Source organism: Thunnus albacares, chromosome 4 (assembly GCF_914725855.1).
Source record: "Thunnus albacares chromosome 4, fThuAlb1.1, whole genome shotgun sequence".
Classification (NCBI taxonomy): domain Eukaryota; kingdom Metazoa; phylum Chordata; class Actinopteri; order Scombriformes; family Scombridae; genus Thunnus; species Thunnus albacares.
Window position 1 is genome coordinate 7573912 of NC_058109.1, and position 24849 is coordinate 7598760.

Genomic DNA, 24849 nt, shown 5'->3' on the forward strand with positions numbered 1-24849 from the left:
TTTAATTTACTTAACCAGAAACCATTTCTTAAAGAAAGAAAATAAACAACTTAATTAGTTTCAGGGCTTATAGGGTCATATTTTATCCAGTCAGTTAATGTTAATCCGGTTACAGCCCACAGTCTTCCCTCACTGATCCTAACAAAGCTCTAACATATGTGAACAGATAATCGACAGTTCTCTTGTTCCCTCAGACGTAAATATGAACCTTTTTCATCACCAATCACATCATCTTTGGCCTTTGATTCGTATTTTCATTCTGGAAAACATGGTGGCAGTTAAGAAAATACACTTTATTTGGTACTTCTAAATAATAAAACTAATGCAGTCTAAAGGGCTCTTAAACGCTGTGTGAGATATTACAGGCTCATCGCAGGTCACACTGTGCGAGACGGATCCAATAAAATCTCGGACGTCATCTGTGTCAGACTGTAAGATATCCATTTCATTAAAAAAAAAAAAAAAGACGATTGGCATAGATATTTACACGCCAATGTGGTATCTGTGTGTGTTTGTCTATATGTACTTAAAATACCAGTTTATTCTGTATCATTTCATGCTGTATTCTGATTTATGTCCATCTCATTTAGATCAATAAAGATGAACAAATATTAGAAACACTTCTCAGCGTTCTGCAATATAATTAAACAGCACCACAAGCTACAGCCTCCAAAATCTAAATAAGTTATTTTAACTTTCTGCTTTTAAAATACTTTTATCTTGGGTGGACCTACAGTGATAAACTTGACTGATTGAGTGTCACATGTTTCCTGCCTGAATCATCAACATAAATCAGTTTCTTAATAAATCTGATGCAAGACAACGACCACGCAGGATGACAACACCTCGTTTTCATGATAATTCATTCTTACTCATTCTTTGATAGATGACAAATCACAACATCATCTTCACACTCCCATAGTTCATGGTACAGTATAAACAGAAGGGTTGAGTCAAGAGCAACTGGAGACCAGTTGTCTGACTCTCTGGTTCTTTTAAATATTTCCAGATCAATACTGTTATATTAATAGAAAACACTGTACGTAATAATATTTTGGCCTCACATACAACTCTACAGTCTTGTACACACACACACACACAGAGCATACCTGGTGCACAGCTGTCCACCAGTGCTCCCAGTGCCCTGCCGTTACTCCAGTCCTGGCTGAAGTTGGTGATTGGCAGATCAGGGACTTTGTGTTGGATCCAGCCCAGCAGACGCTGTTTAGGTGTCTTTGACTCTGACTGAACACAAAAGCACAAACGTGGTCAGTCACGTCCTGACAGGCGTCAGTATTTGTGTATTTACGGCATATTTGGCTTCATTTTCTCTTTTATTTTGAAATCCAGTTTCATCACTTTGTGTCTATTTTGTCAGAAGTAGGACAGAAGTTACCTCTTCATCCTCGCCCTCCCACACTGGCATGGAGATGGAGTAGTGCAGGATCAGAGTCCAGATCAGACCCAGGATCAGTTTCAGGTTCCCGTCCACGATGGCTTTAGAGTCTGACGGAGAGAAACAGACAGATCTGAAGTCAGATTCACATCCTGGTCTGGAGACAGAACCATGCTGCTCAGGGGTGATCTGGGTTGATGACTAATACATCAACAACTAAACCACAATAACAACAACAACAACAACAACAACAACAACAACAACACCACAACCACATTACTAGAAAGCTAAAGAAAAACAAACTGATTATTCGATTACTATCACCAATTATTATTGTAGTAATTATTTAAAAAAAACAGGTCAAAACATGATAATCAATGCCCTTTCTCCTTTATTTATTTATCTATTTTTATTTTGATAATTGATTTATCGTTTAGAGTCATTATATTTGTTATAAAATGATAAAACAATCTGGTTACAGCTTCTCAACTGTGAATATTTTCTGGTTTCTTTAGTCCTCCATGATCGTAAACTGAATATCTTTGGGTTCTGGACTGGATGTTCAGGATGTTTTAGGGTGCATCATGGGATTTGGGACATTTTTTGCCATTTCCTGACATTTTTTTAGATGAAACAAGTCATTAACTAATCACGAAAATAAAGGACAGATTAATCTCTAAACAGATTAATCTCTAAAGAAAACAGTCACTAGCTGCAGCCCCACTCACTGTACCAGCTGGTACCTCATACCAGTTAACACACACACACACACACACACACACACACACACACACACACACACACACACACACACACACACACACACACACACACACACACACACACACACACACACACACACACACACACACACAAACACACAGGAGGCAATACTAGCTAATCTTTGGCTGCAGCACACAGAGTTCGGAGTGAAGCAGACAAAACATTCCAGTCATTTTTAATCTCTCTGTCTCCATTTCTCTCTCCCATAATAACAAGCTTGTTAAAATGTTTGTGGTGTATTTTTTTTTTTGTTTTTTGTCCTCCATAAACAACTGAACGGGGGGTCACATAAAAGAAAGACTACTGCTGGACGGAAAAGTTCCTTTAAGTCTTACAGAGTAAAAAGTAATAACTAACACGAAATGAGGTTACAGGTTATAAGTCCACGTCAATAAACTCCTACTTCCTATAAATAGTGCACAAAATCCACTTTTAGAGTCTGTCTCCCCCAAATAGGAAAAGACAGGGTCCCATGTTTTGTAGATCTGAAATGGCTTGTCCTTCTAGAAAACGCTTACGGCCTCCATCAGCGTTAATTCCAGGGTAGATCCGCTGTGTTATGATGTTTTTAGTGTTTTTGATTTGAGCAGCGATGTATACAGTTCACTGCTCAGTTTGTTCAGTCAGTAATTTTACTATATCGTAGTATTTCAGAAAAGTTTGTTGATTATAGCAATTACACTGTTTACCATGATACTTTTGGCCACAATCGTAAAAAAAATCATAGCATGAAATTTTAATACCAGGATATCCCTAACCACTAGTGTGATTATATGTTGTATAGATTCGCTCCAAATCGGTCGTCTTTATGTACTTCCTGTAAAGAAAAATGCATGAAATCGATTTCCTAGCCAGGTGGTTAATTAGTTGGTTACTAGATGACCTCACTCCTTAAACACACGGCCTTTGCGGTGTGTTTTTTTCCCCCCCTGAAGCTTAATAACTCTAATATTAGATTTCATAAGTTTCATAAAAAGCTCTCTTTATTACAGGTGAGGCGGGGCACCTCCACTACAAAATTCTGCGGGACACTCTGCATGGTTCTGTTTATGTATTTAACACATGTCGATATAAACAAGGCTATATATCTGTATCCATCGCCTCCCTGCACGTCTGTAGTGAACACAGTCAATTTAATAGGAATATAATTCTATAACAGTACTCGCTGCAACATTCACACCTTCAAAGTTACCACATATGTTTGTCTCCGCTTGCTTATGTAACCGTGTTGCTGCAAGCTGACTTTCCACAAAGCGTATTAAGTGTGTTCAGCAGATATGAGCCATGTATGCACAGTGTGTGTGTGTGTGTGTGTGTGTGTGTGAAATCCATCTGGTGAAGCTTAAGGTCTGTTGCACTGTCGGCAGACCAGCTGTGATCCAAACATGTTTCAGCAGCTCTGGTTTAGGTGAGGCTGCTGCCTCGCCCAAAAATGACACATCACTGAAATGACTGAGGGTATTCTTCAACATAGTCAAACACACACAGGAGGGGTTGCAACATCCTGCTTTCTACATTCCTAATTTCTCCCTCTTTTACCAACTCAACACACTCATTTATCTCTTTGCCTTTTCTCTCTCACTCTCTTATCTCTCCTAAAAACCCCTATCACTCTCTCCACCTGTTTGTTTGTATTACGTCTCGTTTCTCTCCAATCTCTCTCTGTGGTTTCTCCCTCCGTTTCTTCCCTCCTTTCTTTTCCGTCTGAGGTCGTCCAGCCACACCTTTCTAAGTGTGTGTGTGTGTGTGTGTGCGCCGCCTCTCTAGCAAACATCCTGTCAGTGAGTAGGACAAGTCGGTGGCCTTTACCCTCCACACACACACACACACACACACACACACACAGAGCTCCACCCATAGCTGAGCTCACTCACTCAGCTTAACGCTAATCAGTCACACTAAATGGGACACTTTCTTCATTGAAACCAGGTGAAGAACTAATAAAACATTTATGACGTGTTAGTTTAGTTAATGCGGTAGACAGGGGATTATTTTTAAACTTAATGTGGTGTTTTTCTACATTTTAACTGATACCTTCTGCCTTATAAAAGCAACATGTCTTACCTTAAAAAGGTCAGTTCAACCAAATATTTTTAAAAAAAAAAACACCTCTAGTCTAATTACTTCTCTTGGTTTAACTGCTCACAATTAATGTCCACATTAAGGCTATAACCTGTGATGAGGGCTCACTTACTTTGCTTTAACGGGGTAAGGTTGGAAACCACTGACAGAATCATACAGTTTTGTATAGTACACGTGTTTTTTATTATGCTTTCCCATCTTGCTAATCACTTGCGCCGCCTTAGATTAATTTAACAACCCCTCGGAGGGTCCTGTGGTTAGGAACAACAGCTTTAATGCTATTTAGCCATGTGAATACGTTTGCTTTTATTTTCCCAGGTTTTGAGACATGTAATTTGGACGAACTGTCACTCTTTAACAGTTGAAATGTTACTTTTTAACCTTAAATTCTTACTTTGTCCCCTTCATCTCAATGTCAGTTCACATAATCATACTGGGAAACTAAACATCGTGTGTGTTTGAGGTGCTGTGACTCCTCCCTAACTTGAATGTGACCCTGCAGACTGCTGCTGTCATTGTATTTGCTGGTTCTGTATATGTATTTACACCCCTGTGTGTATGTGTATGTGTATGTTGTGTGTGTGTGTGTGTGTCCTTGCCGACACGGTTTTGTGAGTAACGAGGCTATCGCCATGGTAGCCTATTGTTCCCATAAAGGACGAGAGAGAGAGAGATATGGGGGGGGGGGGGCAAAGAAAAATATTTAAATGCAGCGAGAGTCAAAGCAAAGATTGTAGAGGAGAAAATAACAAAAACACAGAAAGAAGATTATTTTGTTGGAGAGTATCCTCTGATTTTGGCTCTGTGATTAGGTGTGTGTGAGTGCAAGAGAGAGAGAATTTGTTACAGAGGGTTTAGTTTTAAATGCTCTAATAACCTGCTGCATTGTTTCCTGCTACTTAAAGCCTGATCTCTCTTTCCCTCCATCCTCCTCATGTGACCGACTCAGAGGTCTGGGGACCCAAAAATGGCTCTGCAGTCTGTTTACTTGTGGCCCCTAAAGTGACATCCGCAATGATCGTTTTCCTCATTTTCATCTTACGTTGATAGGATTCATGTTCGTCTGGGGGAAGATTAGCAACCACTGTGGCAGGAAAAAAATGAGGATCCAATAAAATAAAGAAACGGCCAGTTATCTTCTAAAGAGGTCCAAGAAAACTTGATTTAAACACTGATGTAATGTTTTGGGTTTGGTCAAAAAAAACACAGCTGATAATACATAACTTAAGGTAAGCAGCATGCTAACATACATCTGGACAGATGGTGCAGATTGACTGGTCTTTTTTAAAAACAATCATGCCAATCATCATGCTTGGAGGACCTAGATAAACATACTTATCTGTGAAACTCACCATTGGAGCCTTGATTTTCAATCTGACCTGAACTCAGATTATGGCAAGATTAAAACAGGTCTAAAATGACACTTAAAAGTTTGAAGTACAGGAATGACAAACATGGACAGACTTCTATGTTTACTTGCACATTTACAACAGGTACAAAACACTGCTGCAAGAACCCGAACCAAGAGAAGTGATCAGACCACATCACTACGGTTCTTGCACTGGCTACCTACGTCTATTAGAATCCATTTTTAGGTGTTTCTGTTAGTTTTGAAGTATCTCCATAGTCTTGCCCCCGTTTACCTCGGAAACCTGATCAGAAGATATGGACCTAGGGATCGCTAATAAGTTACCATGTGATGATCAGTTTCTATGTCTCTGACAATCTCAAGGCAGCTGTCTAACAAATATCACTATATACATATATATATATATACACATATATATATACACATATATATATATATATATATATATATATATATATCACAATATCGATTAATCATTTTGAGTCATTTTTGAAGAGGAAAATTTCCAACTTCTCTCTTCAAATGTGAATATTTTCTGTTTTCTTTAGTCCATGGTGATAATAAACTAAATATCTTTGGGTTGTGGACTGTTGGTTGGGACATTTGAGGACGTCAAATTGGGCTTTGGGAAACTTTTCACCATTTTCTTACATTTTATGGACTAAACTATTAAATCGAGAAAATAATCAACAGATGAATTGATAATAAAAATACCAGGAATAGTTAGTTGCAGCCCTAATTACTATACATATGTCACATACATTAACACACACATAAACCCAGATGTATACTTAAAACTACTGTTACACAACACACAAATGGAGCATGCAACCCCAGAGTTAATGAGTTACCGAGGACATATGGTCCAGATTTTACATGTGATAACAGAGACTTCATTTTGCCCTAGAATCCTCTTTTTTAAAGTATGTTCCAGGTGAGAAACTGCCGTGTTTACTGCCCTGCTCTTATTTACTGACATTAGAAGCTCCCCACCCTGTGACCACAACAGTCACCTGTTCTTTCGCTGCTCTAGAGATTTATCTGTCCACAAATCCATTCACAAAAGGTCTCAGTTTAAACCAGCCCGGATCTGCGTCAGATCAACACTGTCTGAGACTCTCAGCTGCCACCACTGCTGCCGATACCTGCTGATTTGTTGACATGTTGTTATGGAAACACAACAAAGCCGAGACAACAAGGACTTTAATGGAGATGCGGGGGCTGGGAGGGTTAAAGTTTGTATTACAAGAGAAAAAGAATGAGTGAACGTGCACAAGGAGAAACGGAAAGTGAGGGAGAAAGATAAAAAGTGTGTGTGGGTGTTAGTGTGTGTATGAATATGTGTGTGTGTGTGTGTGTGTGTGCGTGCATGTGTAAAGGTGAATTAGACTGGAACAAAATGCCTTTCTTTTTCTTATCAGCATGGCACACCCTCTCCGGTACAGGAAGTTACATAATGAGTCGCCATGCAGACTGCAAAAATACCTGCTTTGTGATCCCAACAGTCTACAAACTAACCAACCAACAGTCCGGGCTGTTCGTTACCTCACACTGACAACTAACCACCCTGACAAATAACTAGTTATAGTATATACTATATAGTTATAGTAGAGGCAAATTGGGTCCAGAAAGAAAGAAATAAAACAGTCATACGTTGACCTTGCCACATCAGACCGACAAAGTAACATAATGTGCGAGATGGGGCCCAGAACGGAGCCCTGAGGGACTCCACAAGGTCAAAACCAAACACCAAGCTGAACTGAGCTGTGTTGCAGTTCATTCAGAGTTTATATGAGGAACTTTTAAAGCCAATCTGCTCTGTGATCTGGTGTCATAGTTATCAGCTCTCAGCTCAATTAAAGATTCAACATCTCTGCAACTTAGACAGCAAGGCCTTATAAATGAAGAAACAGTACGCTAATGCCTTCTACATGTCAGTGACAACCATTGCACCTTTTCATATGACTCACAGTGATGAGTGCCATTAGCTGTCTTGTGTAATGACTCAAATAACACTGTGATAGATAGCATCCAGAGGTTTAAAGGGCCATGGATGGTTCACTGGACTAGCAAAAAATAAATAAATCTGATCTCATCTGGTCATTTTATCTATAAATTGTTTATGAATTGAATTTCTAGCTGTATCATGATATGCATCACTAGAATGATATCATTTTACTGTAATGTAATTTTACTGTATTCGACCCTTGTCCGAGTTAACTCAGCCACTTGTTTCCAATCTCACGTTTTCAGTGTGTTTGTTTACCAAACTACTATCAAATCATGGCTTTGTTCCACTGCTTGGATGGAGTTTAGATGATGTCAGACATCCACGCTTTTATTTGTTTTTTTGGACTTCATATTATATAATGAGATTCCAAGTCATTATTTCAAGTTGGATGTTATCATGAAAAGTATTTACCTTTCTAGTTAATTAAAAACACATTTATAATCTTATGTTTGCCAGAACTGTCGTTCTCTCTATCCAGTGTAAACACATTAACCTGTGAAGTCCAGCCACGCCTCCTGTACAGGTGAGATAAATGACATTCTCTCTTTCAGGAGACTCTAGCTCACTCTGTGTGTTGTGACAGGTAAATATGTGCCCCTCTGTCTTTCTAAGTCTCTCGATCTCATCAAGGCACAACCGCCGTCCCGCTTATGACAAACAGCTGTTCCTTCACATGATGACCACATCGCCGTCTCACAAACACATATGTTCTGCTTCCTACCCAACAATTTACTGCTGCACAGTACAGAACAGTCGACGCCTGAGGCAGATTAGCTAACATACAGCCGGCCACGCCCCCCTCCAAAAAACAGGTTAGATTCAACTTTTTTGTCATTTCATACAGTAAATACCACTCTAACGAAATGCAATGTAACATTTGACAGTCAAACGCCAGCAGCCAGAGTGAGGACAGCTCATCTTAAATCACAGTTATTTAATTTTAATTAGTTTAATACTACAACATGTCCTGAATTATCAAAATGTAATAAAACCTCACTCTATAAATGGATTAAAAATCAAATAAAGCCTTAAGTTACTGACTTAGTTGGCACAAATTACCTTATAGATACACACACAAACAAATTAGCACACAACGAGCATGCATTTACTGATCGATTGGGTCAATAAATAAAATTTTCCCCAGATGACCAAAGTTAACGAGCTGCATAGCCATTAATGATCCAATGTATGAACATTTGAAGCATCTTGAGGCTACTAAATCAATTTAAAAAGGACCATACTGGTGTTTTTCAAGTTTTATCTCTGTAATTAGAAATCATATATATTTAACATTACTGCTGACAATTCTGAAATACAGATTTTTAGCGCATTCTTCCAACCAGTCATTGGTTTTCATTAATTTCCATATAATATAGCAACTAGCGGACCAGTTACTTGCTACAGATAGGTCAGTTGTTTCTAACCAGGAGTTCACAAAAAATCAGAGGGGTCAGATTATTAAAAAGGAAAGGAAAGGGGGAAAAAAACAACATATTTCTCATATTTCTAAAGCTGAAAAATAATTTAACAGGTGGTGAAAGTGAACTTTGGGTGGAAATGTCCTTTAAAAAAAGGAATGCCGGTACCTGCAGTGGCAAACAGGATGTGGAGCTACCGTCCCTCTGTGGGTGTGTGTGTGTACATTAGGTATGACCCATGGCACACACACACACACACACACACACACACACACACACACAGATTCCACAACAGTGAGATCATATCCCCACCCACCCAACCCCCCCCCCAGTTCACCACAAACACACACACACACACACACTCTTCAACACCGCCCACCCCACCGAGGATGCAATGGATGGTGGCAAAGGAACAAAAGCCACAAAGACACACCCCCACCAGTCTCTCTCTTTACGCTTCACATTACTCAACAAACACATTAAACACATTTAAACACAATCACACACACAATCACACACACACACACACACACACACACACACACAGCCTCTTCAAACTGCTGTCAGGTCAGTTACTACCACATATTTCACTCAACACACACACACACACATTCCTCTAGGTGTATGACATCACTCCTCTTTGTTGTGAGATGGATCACATGTTAGTAATCTAACAGTGAACCCCATCATCATCATCATCATCATCATCATCACAGTTTGGTAAAGGGCTGGGAAAGTAGATGAAATCAATATCACAATTTTTCCAATATAAATGTATGTCACAGCATGACAAGTGTAAACGCAGAATCACATAAAATAATCAAATTAATGTTCAATGTCCTGAACTATGATGTACAGTACATCAGACAATACTCCTGACACATGTAAAAGAAAAACTTCAGTAGTCCTTTTGTTAGTTTTTCATCCTAATTTACTTGGAATCATGTGTTTGGATGACAGACTGAACAATAAATGGTATAATGATCATCTATCAACAATGATCATAAATAAAATACTGAACTTTCACCCAGTTGAACTTGGTAGAAGTCAAAAAGTTTAAGCTGTGGTTCTCAAATTCCTGACATATCTTTGACTCATGAGTGCCATCTTGACAACTACACGCTAACCTACCACAAAATTTGATGAAGGCATTCATGAACCTCAACGGAGGATTTCTCAAGATTTTGTTGAACCAGAACCAGAACTCAATTAAGATTTCAGGCCTGCGTAGCTTGACTGGTACTTTTGACAGTATGTGAGGCATATATTTGTACTGTACATTTGGCCTGATGGTGGACGATGAGTATTCTTTCCAAAAAGTCTTAAGGAGGGGTTCACAATTTTTCAAGTCTGTCTTAAAACAACAGTCAGGTCCCCAAATGAACATTTCAACATGTTTTTCTTGCTGTAATCATTCCTCCTGTTCATACTGACCATTAGAAGATCCCTTCATAATGCAATTACAATGTAAGTGATGGGGGCCAAAATCCACAGTCCTCCTTCTGTGCAAAAATGGATTTATGAGTTTATCTGAAGCTAATATGAAGCTTCAGCATCCAAATGAGTCAAATCAAGTAGATGTCTTTCAACGTTACAGTCTTTTTAGTGCCAAAGTCCTTGTTTTTGTTACTATACTTCCACCACAGCTCAACATGGAAACACAAAGAGGGAATTTGATGCTAAACAGACTGTAAATGCATGGACACACTGTGGATTTTTGCCCCCATCACTTACATTAAAATCACATTTGAAGGGCATCTTTTAATAGTTAGTATGAACAAGAGGTATGATTACAGCGAGGACTGTTGTTTTAAGACACACTTGAAAAATTGTGAACCTATCATTTAAGTATAACATCTTTTCATCTGCATGTCTAGATATGACTAGAAGAAATATGTTTGGATGAACGGGGATCCTTAAAGCCTCCAGTGAGGTTTTGCAAAAGACTGCAAATCTTAAAATAAACTTTCAAGGCCTTAGATTTGAGCCGTTTCCAGAATAGTCAGCAGTATTCCCCAAAGCATCATGTCGGCACTCCCAAAACTGTGGCACCCACTGATGACATCACCGCATGATGCATTGCTGTAATAACGGCGCTGCTTAACAAGAGTCACATGAGTCATGCATCAGCAGCTCAGACGGGGGCGATCCCACCAAAAAAAAAAAAAAAAAAAAAACCCCGATTACAGACAGAAGAAGGCAAGAGACTCTTAATGTCTTTGATTTGGTTAATGAGGGGAGAGCAAGAATCACAGTCTGTGTCATTCTGTCTCTCTCGCTCTTTAATCTGGACATTGGTCAGACTCGAACAGCTGCAGAGATGAAGAGAGAGAAAGATCAAAGAGTAAGAAAAACTTGGTCTCATGTCTTTTAGACTCATTCACAAGGAATCAAAGAAGTGAATGAACCAAGAAAAATACTTCTGAAAAGTGAATGAACCAAGAAAAACAATTCTTAAAAACGTCCAGTGATGGACCAAGAGGTTAATGTGTAAAGACTAGCATGTAGGAGAACCTTGCCAGATGATCTCATGTTGTGACCCAGCTTGTAAAGGGTCACAGATGTAGCTTGGGGGCCAGATCTAGTTTAGATTTGAACGTTATCAGCTAAGTTTTCAAATTGATTCTAAATTTGACCGCAGTCAAGAGAAAGAACTTTGGCCCGAGCACGACTAAACAGAATTAAAAAGTCAAAACTGCACCAATAAAAGCATGTGTAACTTTCTCCAGGGGATGAAGATGATATATCAATGATGAAGCTAGTTCAAAACATCCAAACAGTCCAATTCCACGCAATCAAACAGTCAGTTTTTAGGTACTCCATCCGCAAATTAAGCCACCGGTTCAGTTCAGGTCATTCAAAACAAAACAAAAGTCCAAATTTCCACTCTCCGATTTACCGTCAGCTCAACCTAAAAAATCACAAACAAAACAAAACTGGGAAACATCTCAGTTACTGCAGTCCAAGTTATATATTTACAAATATTTACAAGCAAGTATAATTTCTCAGAACTGTGAATCAGTCAAGTCATTCATGCTGACGGTCGTGGGCAGAAGTGGGCAGATGCCACAGCGTGCTCATAGAAAGCAATAGTGGGCCTTAAATTGAGCTTTGCGGTACACCATGAGCGGAGATATATAAGATCTATAGTCTTTATTGTCCCGCAGGAAATTAGTTTTTGTAAAGACTGTACATATTCCACTCAGAAACATACACAGGACAGTAGAGCTGCAACAGTTAATCAATTAGTCATCAACAGAATCCATTTTGATAATCATTTTAATCCCTTTTCAAGCAAAACTGCCAAATATTCTCTGGTTTTAGCTTCTCAAATGCTGTTTTTCTTTGTTATATGACACCAAATTGAATATCTGAAGGTTTCAGACTGTTAGTCAGACAAAACAAGCAAACTGAAGACATCACTGTGGCCATTTCATAGAGTAAAGGATTGATTGATTCCAGTGTTTCCCCTAGTGACTTGCTTTGGTGTGGCGGCCTCGGGGGGTGGGCTGGGATGGGGGGGGACTCAAGACTTAGCAGCCACACATTTCTCTGTTCTCTGTTTAGCATCATCAGGTTAGACTAACCCATTGTTGCTAACCCCCTTCACTTTTCCAGCACTTAGAGAAACAACAGATGTGACTTTTCTTTGTCTTGACAAGCTGCAGCGTTTATTTACTGACATACTGGAGTCTGTGCTGTATTTACTGCCAGACTGACAACTTACTGCTTAACTTTTTCCTCTGCTCCGCTCGCATGCACCGTTACTTTTCTACCGCCTGCACTCGCTACGCACACACATTACGCATTGACCTATTGCTTAAAAAAGGAGCTACGCTACGACGAGTTTCCCAGGCAGCGACGCAGAAGTTAACTCACGTTTTAGAACAGCGCTGCACAGAGAGGCCGCCAAACGCTATTGATTTCTAAATGAACGGATATTTGGCGTTATTTTTGGCATTAAAAAAAAAAAAAAGATTTTTTGGCCTGGCGGGGGTTCTTGGTCCGGTTGCCTGCCAGGCCTGTATAATTATAGGGGAGACACTGGATTAAATCGAGAAAATAATCAGCAGATTAACTGATAATGAAAATAATTGATGGTTGCAGATTGTTTTTGGATTTGAACCAGAGTAGAGCGCCATCACAGATCCTGTCAAGACTATTAAGCAATATGCTCTGGTCCATTGTCTGATGCTACTTGTTGTAGCATGCAGCATCACAGCAACCAGGAGATCAAATTAAGTTAAAAAAAAAAACAAAAAAACAAATAAACCAGTTTCTTTTAGGGAAACAGTAGAGACTAAAAAAGTTTGATACTAACAAACAGCAGAAGAAACATGAAAACATAAGAACCACAAGAGAGCTGAGTAACCGAGCTCAGTGCTGCCCTGTCATTAACACACACACACACACACACACACATATATACACACACACACACATCTGGCATTACGTCTGCGTGCATAAACAGGACACACACACACACTGAAACACACACACTGCAGCGTTTAGCCTTGCATGACCTCACCCTGCTGGTTCCCAGGCTATGATGTCATCAGACTCAGACTGGCCATGTGGTGAGGAAGAGGAGGATGAAGAGAAGAAAGAGAGGGGGATAACAATGCACTAATGAAACACTCCGGTGGTGAAATTTGTGTGAATAATGCAAGACAAAGATCTATTAAAAAAAAAAAAAGAGAAGAGAGCGTAGAATCTTTCACTACTAATGCCAAAGTTCTCACATTTTAAATATTGTCTAAATGACACCAGTTGTTAGTTGGAGCCCTTCGTTCTCTGATTCAAATCAGCAACTATCTGATCAAAGAATAAATTAACAAGATTGCAAATAGGACCAGATATTTCAGTCAAGTGCCAAAAAAAAAAAAAAAAAAAAAAAAGTACTGAATACCCAGAGGTAAAAGTTGAAAAACAATAAAGACAAAGGAGAAGAAGAAAAAGAAGAAATGGAACCAGAGTGAGTAAGAGAAGCAGAGTTTGGGATGTTTGTAGACGAGCCAGGCTGCAGGAGGCTGACCACGATGATTATCACTGAACAATCCACAGAAAACCCTCAACCACACACACACACACAGGCTGAGCTCAACATCACAATGTGTGTGTGTGTGTGTGTTTGGAAGTTGGAGTGTATGGTTGGTTAAATTTAGAGGTTTGTGGTTCGCGTGTGTGTCCGTGTGTTTGTTTGTGTGAGAGAAAGAGCGAGGGGAACAACAGTTTTTTTGTTTCAGTGAACTGTCTGTCTCTCTCTGTCATCTTCTTGTCGGGTTCGATCATCATCATCGACCAAATATTTAGTGAACAGTGACAATGTCCCGAACGCTGCATCATGTCTGCTGCCTCTAGAACCAGACAAATAAGGACTGTGTGAGTAATAAAATTACATTCCAGACATCAAAAGGACAGCTCAGCGCCAGAGCACAAAGACACCAGAGACGTGATGACAACAATTCAGCTTCATAAGGGCAGAGACAACAGGACGACTGGTAGAGACAGGTAGGTGTGTGTGTGTGTGTGGTGGTGGTGGGGGGGGGGGGGGTTCAAGGTTTTTTTCCGTGGTGTCATCGCCACAAAACAAATTTCCATTCACCATTATTGGGTTTGGTTGGCATCAGCAGACACCTCATAACCCTTAAAGACGCATTAAAACCCAAACTACTGTTGTGTTTAAATGTAGAGCTGCTGATCAATCAATTAGTAGCCAACTATTAAATTAATCGGCAACTTTTTTTTTTTTTTTTTTTTGGAAAAAAATGTCCAACTTCTGTGTTTCCAGCTTCTCAAATGTGAAGATTTTCCATTTTCTTTAGTCTCCTATGAGAGTAAATTCAATATCTTGTGGACAAAACGAGACATTTGAAGATTTCATTTTGGGTTTTGGGAAACAGTGATCAATATTTTTCACCATTTTAAGACGTTTTATGGACCAAACAAATACTGAAAAATACTTTATTAATAATTTCAAGAACATACAATTGCAACTAAATAAGTGTTACAGTTTTATATGTCAGCATAAACGTAACAATGTGCCTTCAGATATTCGGTACAGTATGACGTCATTCCGTCCCCAAGTTTGACTATGCCATTATCACGATATAATTTGTTTTTTATTATATTAAAAATTATACTAATATTATCGTGAACAATAAAATATGGAAGACCTCTAATAGATTAATCGATAATCAAAATAATCATCAGTTGCAGCCCTACCTAAATGTTCTTTTTTTTGTGATTTGGGTGAACTGACCCTTTAACATGTGACTTTGCATTACAGACAGTGACATATATGATGCTAATGCTATGCTAAGCTAAGCTAACTAGCTGTTGGCAGTAGCTTCATATTTAACAGACAGATAAAGTGATGTCAATCTACTCTTCTGACTCAGCAAGAGTAGATTCATTATCCATTATTTTCTCATATATATGTGTATAATTAGTCATTTGGTCTTTAAAAATGTCAATAATTGTTTTCCAAAGACCAGGATGCAACTTAAAATGTCTTGTTAAGTGCCGACCAACAACCAAAAGATATTCAGTTTAATATCATTGAGGACAAAAGAAACTATAAATATTCACATTTAAGAAGCTGGAAACAGACATTTTTGGCATTTAAAAAAAAAAAAAAAAGAAAAGAAAAAGACGTTGAAAAAAATGATGAATAGTTTATCAAAATAGTTCTTTTTCTTCCTGTCCATGAATTGAATTGATTCATCGTTGCAGCTCATTTCCCTCAAATGTCAAACTAACAGTTACTCAAATTAAACAGTCTGGTGTTAGAAGAGAGAGAAACAGCCAACAGTGTGTGACGTAGGGTAGCTAATGAGAATCACAGCACTGAAAATAATCAACAAAAATCCCATTTAACCGTGAAATGTGTTCATCACTTTGATATTAAATAAACATGAAGTCTGACTTCCTGCATTACATTCTTTAAATGTTTCTCAAAGTGGGTTTCAGGTCAACATTTGTTCATTTAAGCTTCACATTGAAAAAAAAAAACTTTCACAAAGCTGCTGCGTTTAGACCCAAAACCAACAAAAGGAGCTTTCTCTGCAGAGGGGAGGTGTAAGTCTATATCCCTGCCTCTCTCAGGTTACCTTTTCTGCAGCAACACAGGCTCTCTGTCACACACACACACACACACACACTACAGCCTTGTAGCATGGGAGGGGAGCTGATCGAGTGAAAAGATAAAACAACACACACACAAAAAAAAAGCTTTATTTCTGCATATAGATAAAACATCTGCAAGGTCAACTTCAGACAGAAAAAATCCTGACATGCAGAACTGAGACAAAGAGAATTTTCTTCATGCACTTGTGTATCGTTTTTCCATCCCCGACTGCCGAGCAGTGAGCTGCAGGTTTGGAGCTGCACGATGTGTGTGTGTGTGTGTCCGAGTAGGAAGCTTCATGATACGGCTGACCCGTCCTCCTGTGTTTTTAAAACAGCTTCAGTCACACCTGAATGAGACTTTTGGCAGAGTCGCTACATGTCTTAGCTCCACATGTCACTTAATTGTGTTTTCAGGATAATTTAAGCTACTCAGAAGTGCCGTCAATTTGTATGTGAGTGATGTTACACACAGGGTTGCAACTTCCAATTACTTTTATTATTGATTAACCTGCAGATTAGTTTCTCGATTCATTGTTTAGTCTTAAGAAGTCTGAAAAAATTGCATTAGAGGCCATGGTGATGTCTTTAATTTGCTTATTTTTACCTGACTGGCCAAAAAACAAACCATTCAGAACCAGCAAACGAGCACTTTTGCTTGAAAAATGATCAAAACAATCATATGATTATCAAAATGATTTTTTTTGTCAATCACTAATTGTGACGGCTCAGTATCCATGTTGTCCTGCCTTTGCTTCCCTCTCTCCAGATGGTATGATCCGTCTCCTCCTACCTCATTATAGGACTGGCATCACCTGTTTGGAGCCTTTATGAACTGGGCTTTTGATTGTGTTTAGTTTAAACTTTGGTTTATGTTTTTTTTTAGTTTACTTAAATTGAGTTATCTTAAATAAATCAATCATTTACTTAAGCTGTCACTGTGTGGAACTTCCCTTCTTTGTTATGCTCCTAAGTGAGTCAGGTATAATAACATCGATGATCAACCCTTTAAAAAGACAAAATGACTCATCGATTAGTCAAGAAAATAATCATTAGCTGCAGCTCTAAATGTAAGAGTACAGTATGAGCTACAGTCTGTCACAAGCTAAATGCTACAGCTCCTCACTAACCAGAGTTTAGTGACGGTGGTTAATCCTGAAGTTAACTCCGACCTCCGCCCTGGTTCCCGACCGCAGTCTGCTAGTAGCAGGAACGTTAAATAGCACGTTTCAGACGCAGCAGATACAAACCCTGAAATCATCCCACAGGCTGAATGAGATGAACAGAAGCCATGAAGTTATTTATAACGTTACTTATTTTGATAGTCAAGACGTGAAACAGCAGATTTTTCACATAGGTTTTCTATTTCAGATAAATAAGAGTTTCACAGTGAGGACGGAGAATCTGGTGCTCATTTAATTTACTCATTATTGAGATAAATGTGACAGTTAATGGTGATATTGATTTCAGGTGCTATCAGCTAACCCCTGCTGCTAGTTACTGCCAGTAATGCAATTCAAAAAGTGGGTCATGTTATAAATGCTCCCATTTCGACCGCAATACAAGTGACGTGAGCTGCGATCTGGTGGTAATCATTGATCTGATTGTGATCGTTATCGTGGTTGTGAACACACTGATCACTTCTACCACGAGTAATAAACGAGCGGTTGACAGTCTGGACTTTGTGTCAGCTGACATGAACATAAGACCCTTCAGTGTTGCTGCGGAGGTTTCAGTTTGGTACGGCTTCAGTAACAACGTGTGCAGTAAAAGCAGAGATGAGAGCAAAGGTCCAGAAGCATAAATATAACAACAGCTCTGATGTTTCTGGAGGAGTGAAACTGAAGAACTGAAACAAATGAAGAAGAGAGAAAAGTATCTTTATGACTCTAATGAAATGAAAGTGATCTCTGTACTTTAAAGGAGGTTTTGCTCACATCTCTGCACTACAGTTTAGGGCTGCATCTAATGATTCTTTTCATTAATCGATTAATCTGTTGATTATTTTCTCAATTAGTTGTTCGGTCTATAAAATGTGACTCGTTTTGCCCCGACCAACAGTCTACAACCCAAACATATTCAGTTTATTATCACAAAAGACTAAAAAAAACAGAAAATATTCACATTTGAGAGGCTGGAACCAGAATATTTTGGCATTTTTTCCCTAAAAAATGACTTATCAGAACAGTTGGTGATTAACTTTCTGTCTATCGACTAATCAATTAATCGACTAACATGCTACAATAAGAAGGTGAACGTTACACCTGCTTAACAACAGTATGTTAGCGTGCTCGGCTCATATGTTCTTAACGCCAGTTCCGACCGAAGGCCGACCTGAAGCCTCATCTGGGACACAGCTGGAATTACAGGTCACATGATGCTCAACATAACTTTTTATATCATATTTTCAACCTTTAAAGTCAATGAATATTAAAAAAAAGGCTCAAACAGATGTATAAGTAAACTATTTTGGCTCCATTCATGTGTTCATGAATAAAAAGAAAGCAGGCAAGGACTCAAAAAAAAAAAAACAGCCAATCACTGGCTTTGTTTACCGGGGTTGCCGTGACAACAGGTGGAATGTGCTTCATCTCATACTGACCTTGAGACGCTTTCCCCCCCCCCATGCTGTCATTCCCTGCTGTGTGTGTGTGTGTGTGTGTCTCTCTTTGTCAACACTGATTGTTCTTGTGATTGTATTGTGATTAAAGTAAACAACAACGTTACCAAATCAGTTTCAGATGATTTTTTTCCCTTTAAACCTGGTTTCTGTGAGAGTTTCACTGTCTTCACGCTGGAGAATCTCTGTTTCTTTGTTTATTCAGATCCCCATCAGGTTAATAGACATTAAACCAGCTGAATGCCAGAGTTTTTAAAAATTAATTGCATTTTTTGTGTGTATTTTTTACCATACACATGTTTTATTGATGTTTAAGTGTGTTGTTTTATGCTGTTGTTATGCTTTTGTATGGATCATTATGATGTTGTGCCTGTTGTTATGATGCTTTAGGCTCTAATTAAAACTTCCACAAACCTTAAATGAAGATGTAGAGCACTGGTATTGGAATCAGTATCACTTTCTTGCCTCACATGTTTAGTTTTTTTGTTGTTTTCTTTTAGAAGTCGTTCACCATAGATGCCGATCTAACCCCTTTTTCTGGCGATCTACAGTATCTGAATGGTTCAACATGTGTGAACCAACTCTCTTTCCTACGTGGGTTGGATGCAGGTCGTCTTCTGATTGTCTTTCAAGTCTGACATAATTGTTGCTTACGTCATGTAAGTCTCTTGTAGCTCCAAACCTGGGAAACGATCTGATCTGCTCTCTCATCATTTTGAAAGAAAAATAGCGAGATACAGCGAAGATTAAAAAAAAATGGAAAACTGGCGAGTCCTTTTGTCTTGGGACAAAAATAATATTTTACTGACCGGAGATACTGCAATTAAGACTCAGTTTTGAGGAAACCAAACCAAAAAAAACTACCTCTGTTCTTCTGGTATTTCATATTTAGTATTTTGGATTGAAAAGTCTTTCATCGTCATGCATTCACTGCGCAAAACGGGAAAATATCCAGATCTAGGTCAACTTCAGTGTGTTTGAAACATCAAAAAAAAAAACAGCATTCAACAATATTACACGCATGACTCAACAGGCACAGACGAGCCACACAGGAGCATAAACATAAACAATGATGTCTTTCCTTTTTTTAACAGTTAGCATGTGAGAGTTTAATGCCGCTTTACAAGTCTTTAGCAGTCAGATGTTGCATCTTTTTAATTGACACATTAAAAAAAACACCACAAATAAAAAGTTTAACCTGCGAAAACAAACCGCTTGTTTGTGAGCGAAAATGTGAGAAAAATCCCAGACGGCGGATAAAACCAGGCAAACGATTCAAAAAAAATAAAACATCATAACACTGAAATGAAACACATCAGAAACAGAAAGTTGAGTTTCAACAAAACGTATCGAAGCCTGAACTGTAAAGCAGGAGCGCGCACGCACACACACACACAGACACACACACAGACACACACGCACACACGCACACACACACACACACAGACACACACACAGACACACACGCACACAGACACACACACACACAGACACTGTGCATGATCCTGTTAGACTGAAACCAAACATTTATCAGCTGTCAGAGTTCAACGAGCCGAGCAGGCCAGAGGCTGCTGTTGACACACAGTGCCATGGCAACCGAGTGGTCGAGAGACAAAGAGAGAGAGAGAGTGAAAGCAAGAATCCGCGCGCGTGTGTGTGTGTGTGTGTGTGTGTGTGTGTGTGTTTGCAGTGTGGTTTCTGATCCAGCACAGGAGCAGCCTGCCAGTTAGTTAATATATTACAGAAAGTGATGTCAGGTGTACGCAGGTCTGCAACTAATAATTACTTTTATTACCGATATATCTGCCACATGTTTTCTCAATTAATTGATTAGTTGTTGTGTCTAAAAACGTCCTAAAATAGTGAAAAATGCCCGTTATAATTACTAAAAGTCCATGGTGACGTCTTCAAATATCTTGTTTTGTCCAATCAACAGTCCAGAATCCAAAAGATATTTGGTTCACTGTCACATATGATAGAAAAGCTTAAAATCCTGACATTTGAGAAGCTCCAACTAGTAATTATTTGGCATTTTTGTGACAAAAAAAATGAATAAAACAGTTATTGACTCATAGTTCCAGCCTTAGTTTAGACTGAAAATAGTCTTGTGTTAAAAGACAAGTTGCTGCTCTGATGGGTGCGTTGTGTTCCAGGTACCAGCGAGAAGATAAAATATGATACAATTTCAGTTTCAGTGACAGATCCATGAGTCTAAAAGCTTTATCAGACGCCAGAGAACTGCACAGCGGTTAATATTTCCAGGAGATCTGAACACTCATACGACAATTATTTCATCCTCCCGTCTCCACAATCGGCAGGTTAACAAAAATAAAATTGTTCATGGCACAAAGAAATCTACCAGGAATGTGTGTGTGTGTGTGTGTGTTTGATCATCCAGCGCAGTGTCGAGCCATTACTGGGAGCCTTCTGCGTCCACACCCACACTGAAATTAATGAGGCGGCTGCATTTCTTCACGGTGTTGATGTCGGTCTGAACGCAACTTTATCGGCCTGAGAAGGTCAAAAACACATCGTTTCCTGTGTGGCAGCAATAAGCCACCAGTGTTTACAGCGACGAAGCTTCTAATGAAGTGGCTGAAATCACTGCTGCATGTTAAGATGTAACAGATATGTTTATACTCCAACCGTCGTCTTCCAGGTTTAAAACACGGTCCGAAGATTCAGTCACAAGCGAACGGTACTCAACAAAAACACAGCCTGGAGGTTCAACAGGTTAACTGTGTGTGTGTGTGTGTGTGTGTGTGTGTGTGTGTGTGTGTGTGTGTGTGTGTGTGTGTGTGTGTGTGTGTGTGTGTGTGTGTGTGTGTGTGTGTGTGTGTGTGTGAGGGAGAGAATGAGGTCACACAGTCTGATTTAGGTCAAAAGTGAAAGCTACAGATCCCGTCGGGCCTGTTCTCACTGTTTTCACCTGGTTTTTCTCACTTTCACACAGATGTAGGACAAGCAGGGCGAACACCCTTCAGACGGATTTAAATGAATAAATTAAAAATTTCAAGAGCTGTGCGACGGCTCAGTGGTTAGCGCTTTTTTACACTGCGGTCTCTTGTTGGGGTGTTTCTCTAAAAGTCTTGCAGCTTGTTCCAGCGGATGAGTCTAATTGCTGGTGGTGGAGACTGTAATCACTTGTGCTTTATTGGACCATGATGCTTAATATATTGCTGTTTGTGGTGTTTCCTCTCTTTGTCAGCACAGATTTTTCAGCAGCATTTACTAAGGCACATGATTAATTGATTATATAGAAGTAGGAGCTTTAACTCCAGTATACTGTGTGCCTGCAATATGAAACATAACTGACATTTTAGCTAACTTGTCCTGATGAAGGTCACTGACAAAAAGAAGGGCTGCCACTATCATGAGTTTCATTATCAATTAGTCTGTCAATAATTTTCTTGATGAATCAATTAGTTGTTTGGTTCTGTCGACAGTCCACAACACAAAGACATTCAGTTTACTGTCACAGAGGACTAAAGAAACCAGAAAATATCCACATTTGAGAAGCTGGAATCAGGGAATTTTGAAATTTTCTTCTTTAAAAAACCGACTCAAAACCATTAATTGATTATCAAAGCAGCTGGCGATTATTTAATAGTTGGTAACTAATGGATGAATTGACTAATTGTTGCAAAAAAAAGAAAAAAAAAGTGGGTGTGTGCACATAGCTAATTTTGGTTTTACGGTACATTTACTGTTTTGCTTCAGTCTCTGTGTTTCCAGCAGCTGGCAGCTGTTTTCATGCTCTGATAAACTAAGAGTTCACGACCCGTCCAGAACCAAACAGCAAAGTTAGAGACTAGCTGGTGAGGAAAGTGGAATATTTAGCATCTCAGGAGCTGGTGGAGACCAAAGCAGAGCTACGAGGAGAGTCGGTACTGTACTTGCATTAATCATGGACACAAACGTGACTCCAATGGGACGATCGTGTTGCTCTGTGCGTGCTGGATGTGTAAATAAACAGCTGTTCATCACACAGATCATAAAAAATTCAATATGTGATGTTGACGTTGTGTTTACCGCCTGTTCCACTGCATCCAAACAAATAAACAAGTAAGCACCACTTTCCAGAAACACAGGGCAGCGCTAACAATAACTAACAGGTGATTATTAAAACTATAAAAATAATCAAATCATTGACTAAATTATTACCCAACTCACTGTTTCATCTCTACGCAACACATACTTAACAGGCTGAAATCTGTCCTTGACTTAAGTCATGATGCAACACACCTGTCTGCACAAGCAGGTTAGCCAACACCCTTTTCATACACACACACACACACACACACACACACACACACAAGGTTCTGCAATCTCAGACTGATAAAGTCTCAGTTGTTATTGTTGCTTCAAGCTAAACTGCTGCTATGCAACACAAACACACACACACACACACACACACACACTCATAAACTGTCACAGTAAAGTTCATTCACAGATCATTTCACTTTAGCTTCTACGGGTTTTTATTCAATTTACATTTGAGTAACTATAAAGTTTATTTCTTTTTTTTTTTTAAATGTGAGACACAACCCAGAGTTTTCACTCAAAAGGCAAAACTTCTGCGATGTATTAAAGGACCGTTCCGGTGATTTTGGTAAAACTCCTGGAACATAAATGAATCACAGTTTTAAGACAGAAACAGCAGAAGTTGACAGATCAGGTCAAAAGGTCAGTAACACCAGGAATAAACCACAGCTGGTGGTAATGAAGCAGGGTGGACACACACACACACACACACACACACACACACACACACACACACACGACAACCTGCAGCTTCCTCTTATTCAAATCTCCAAGGAGACACTGAAAGCAGCAGAGCACCGAGGAACAAACACACTGCAGCAGCAACAGCTAAAGAGACAAACTGGGAACTGAAAATATACAGACGTCAATAAAAGAAGATCATCTGATATCATAAAAATGTCTCAAGGCTGCAACGATTAGTCAATTAATCGATTAGTTTATCAACAGAAAATTTATTGCCAACTATTCTGATAATCGATTCATCGTCTTTTTCTCTGGTTCCTGCTTCTCAAATGTGAATATTTGCTGGTTTCTCTAGTTTTCTATGACAGTAAACTGAATATATTTGGGTTGTTGACTGTTTGTCAAGACAACAAGACATTTGAGGACGTCATCCTGGGGTTTTGGGAAACAACGATGAACATCTTTCACCATTTTCTGACATTTTAAACAATTAAATCGAGAGAATGATGGTTAGTCGCCGCCCCGATCAAATAATTAAAACACATAATCGAATGCTTTGGTGTGAAATGTGTATCATCTCTAATAAGACACACATGCTGAAAATATTCTTCTGCCTGCCTCAGTGTGTGTTACAGACAAAAGCCAGGGGCCTCCCAGAGGGGCCCTGCACCACAGTTAACCATTAACACACACACACACACACACACACACACACACACACTTTGAGAGGAGACGTTGAGTTACATCACTTTGTCTGACAACATCTCCTTCCCACGCTCCCTCTCCCTCTCTCTGGTGCACTCTTGCCGTCACGGAGGTGAGATATCTGACAAACTATTGTTACCTGTGTGACCGTACTGGTTCCTTTCCAGTGTGTCCAAAACTCCAGATTCACAAAGTCTGACTCACTGTGGTTACAGTATATGGACCCTCTTTTTTTTTTTTTCCTTTCAGAAAGTGCAAAAGTATTTACAGAGTTCAATAAAATGTACTCAATAGAGTCCTGTTCTTATGTTCCACAGTAAACACTGAGCTGCTCTGACGTGTAGTCGGTTGAGCTGCTGCTGCGCTGAAGTTTTGTCTGGATATTACATATAATACATTACTGCTGCAGACAAATCTAGTAAACGTCAGCTTTATTAAGGATGGATTTCATGTGGAAGATGCACACTAGCAGACACATGAGGCTGTGATGATCGTTACGCAGCAGGAAACAGAATTGTCAGATGGGTAAAAGCGACTTTATGTTTGGTTCAGTTCAATCAGACTCTGCTGCGTTTGCTTGCTTCGTTCGGTTCGTTCTGGCCGGCGTGA

At 39.3% G+C, this 24849-nt stretch overlaps 1 protein-coding gene across 2 annotated transcripts in view; it reads right to left on the minus strand.

Annotated features, from left to right (window-relative positions):
- Positions 1-24849, minus strand: part of LOC122980693 (filamin-B) — a 75421-nt gene that overhangs the window by 44995 nt on the left and 5577 nt on the right. For both annotated transcript variants that reach the window (XM_044348959.1, XM_044348958.1), the window contains exons 2-3: positions 1397-1506; positions 1110-1245 (exon numbers count right to left, since the gene is read on the minus strand). In XM_044348959.1, coding sequence (XP_044204894.1) covers positions 1110-1245; positions 1397-1506 — 246 coding nt within the window. The remainder of the gene's footprint in view (positions 1-1109; positions 1246-1396; positions 1507-24849) is intronic.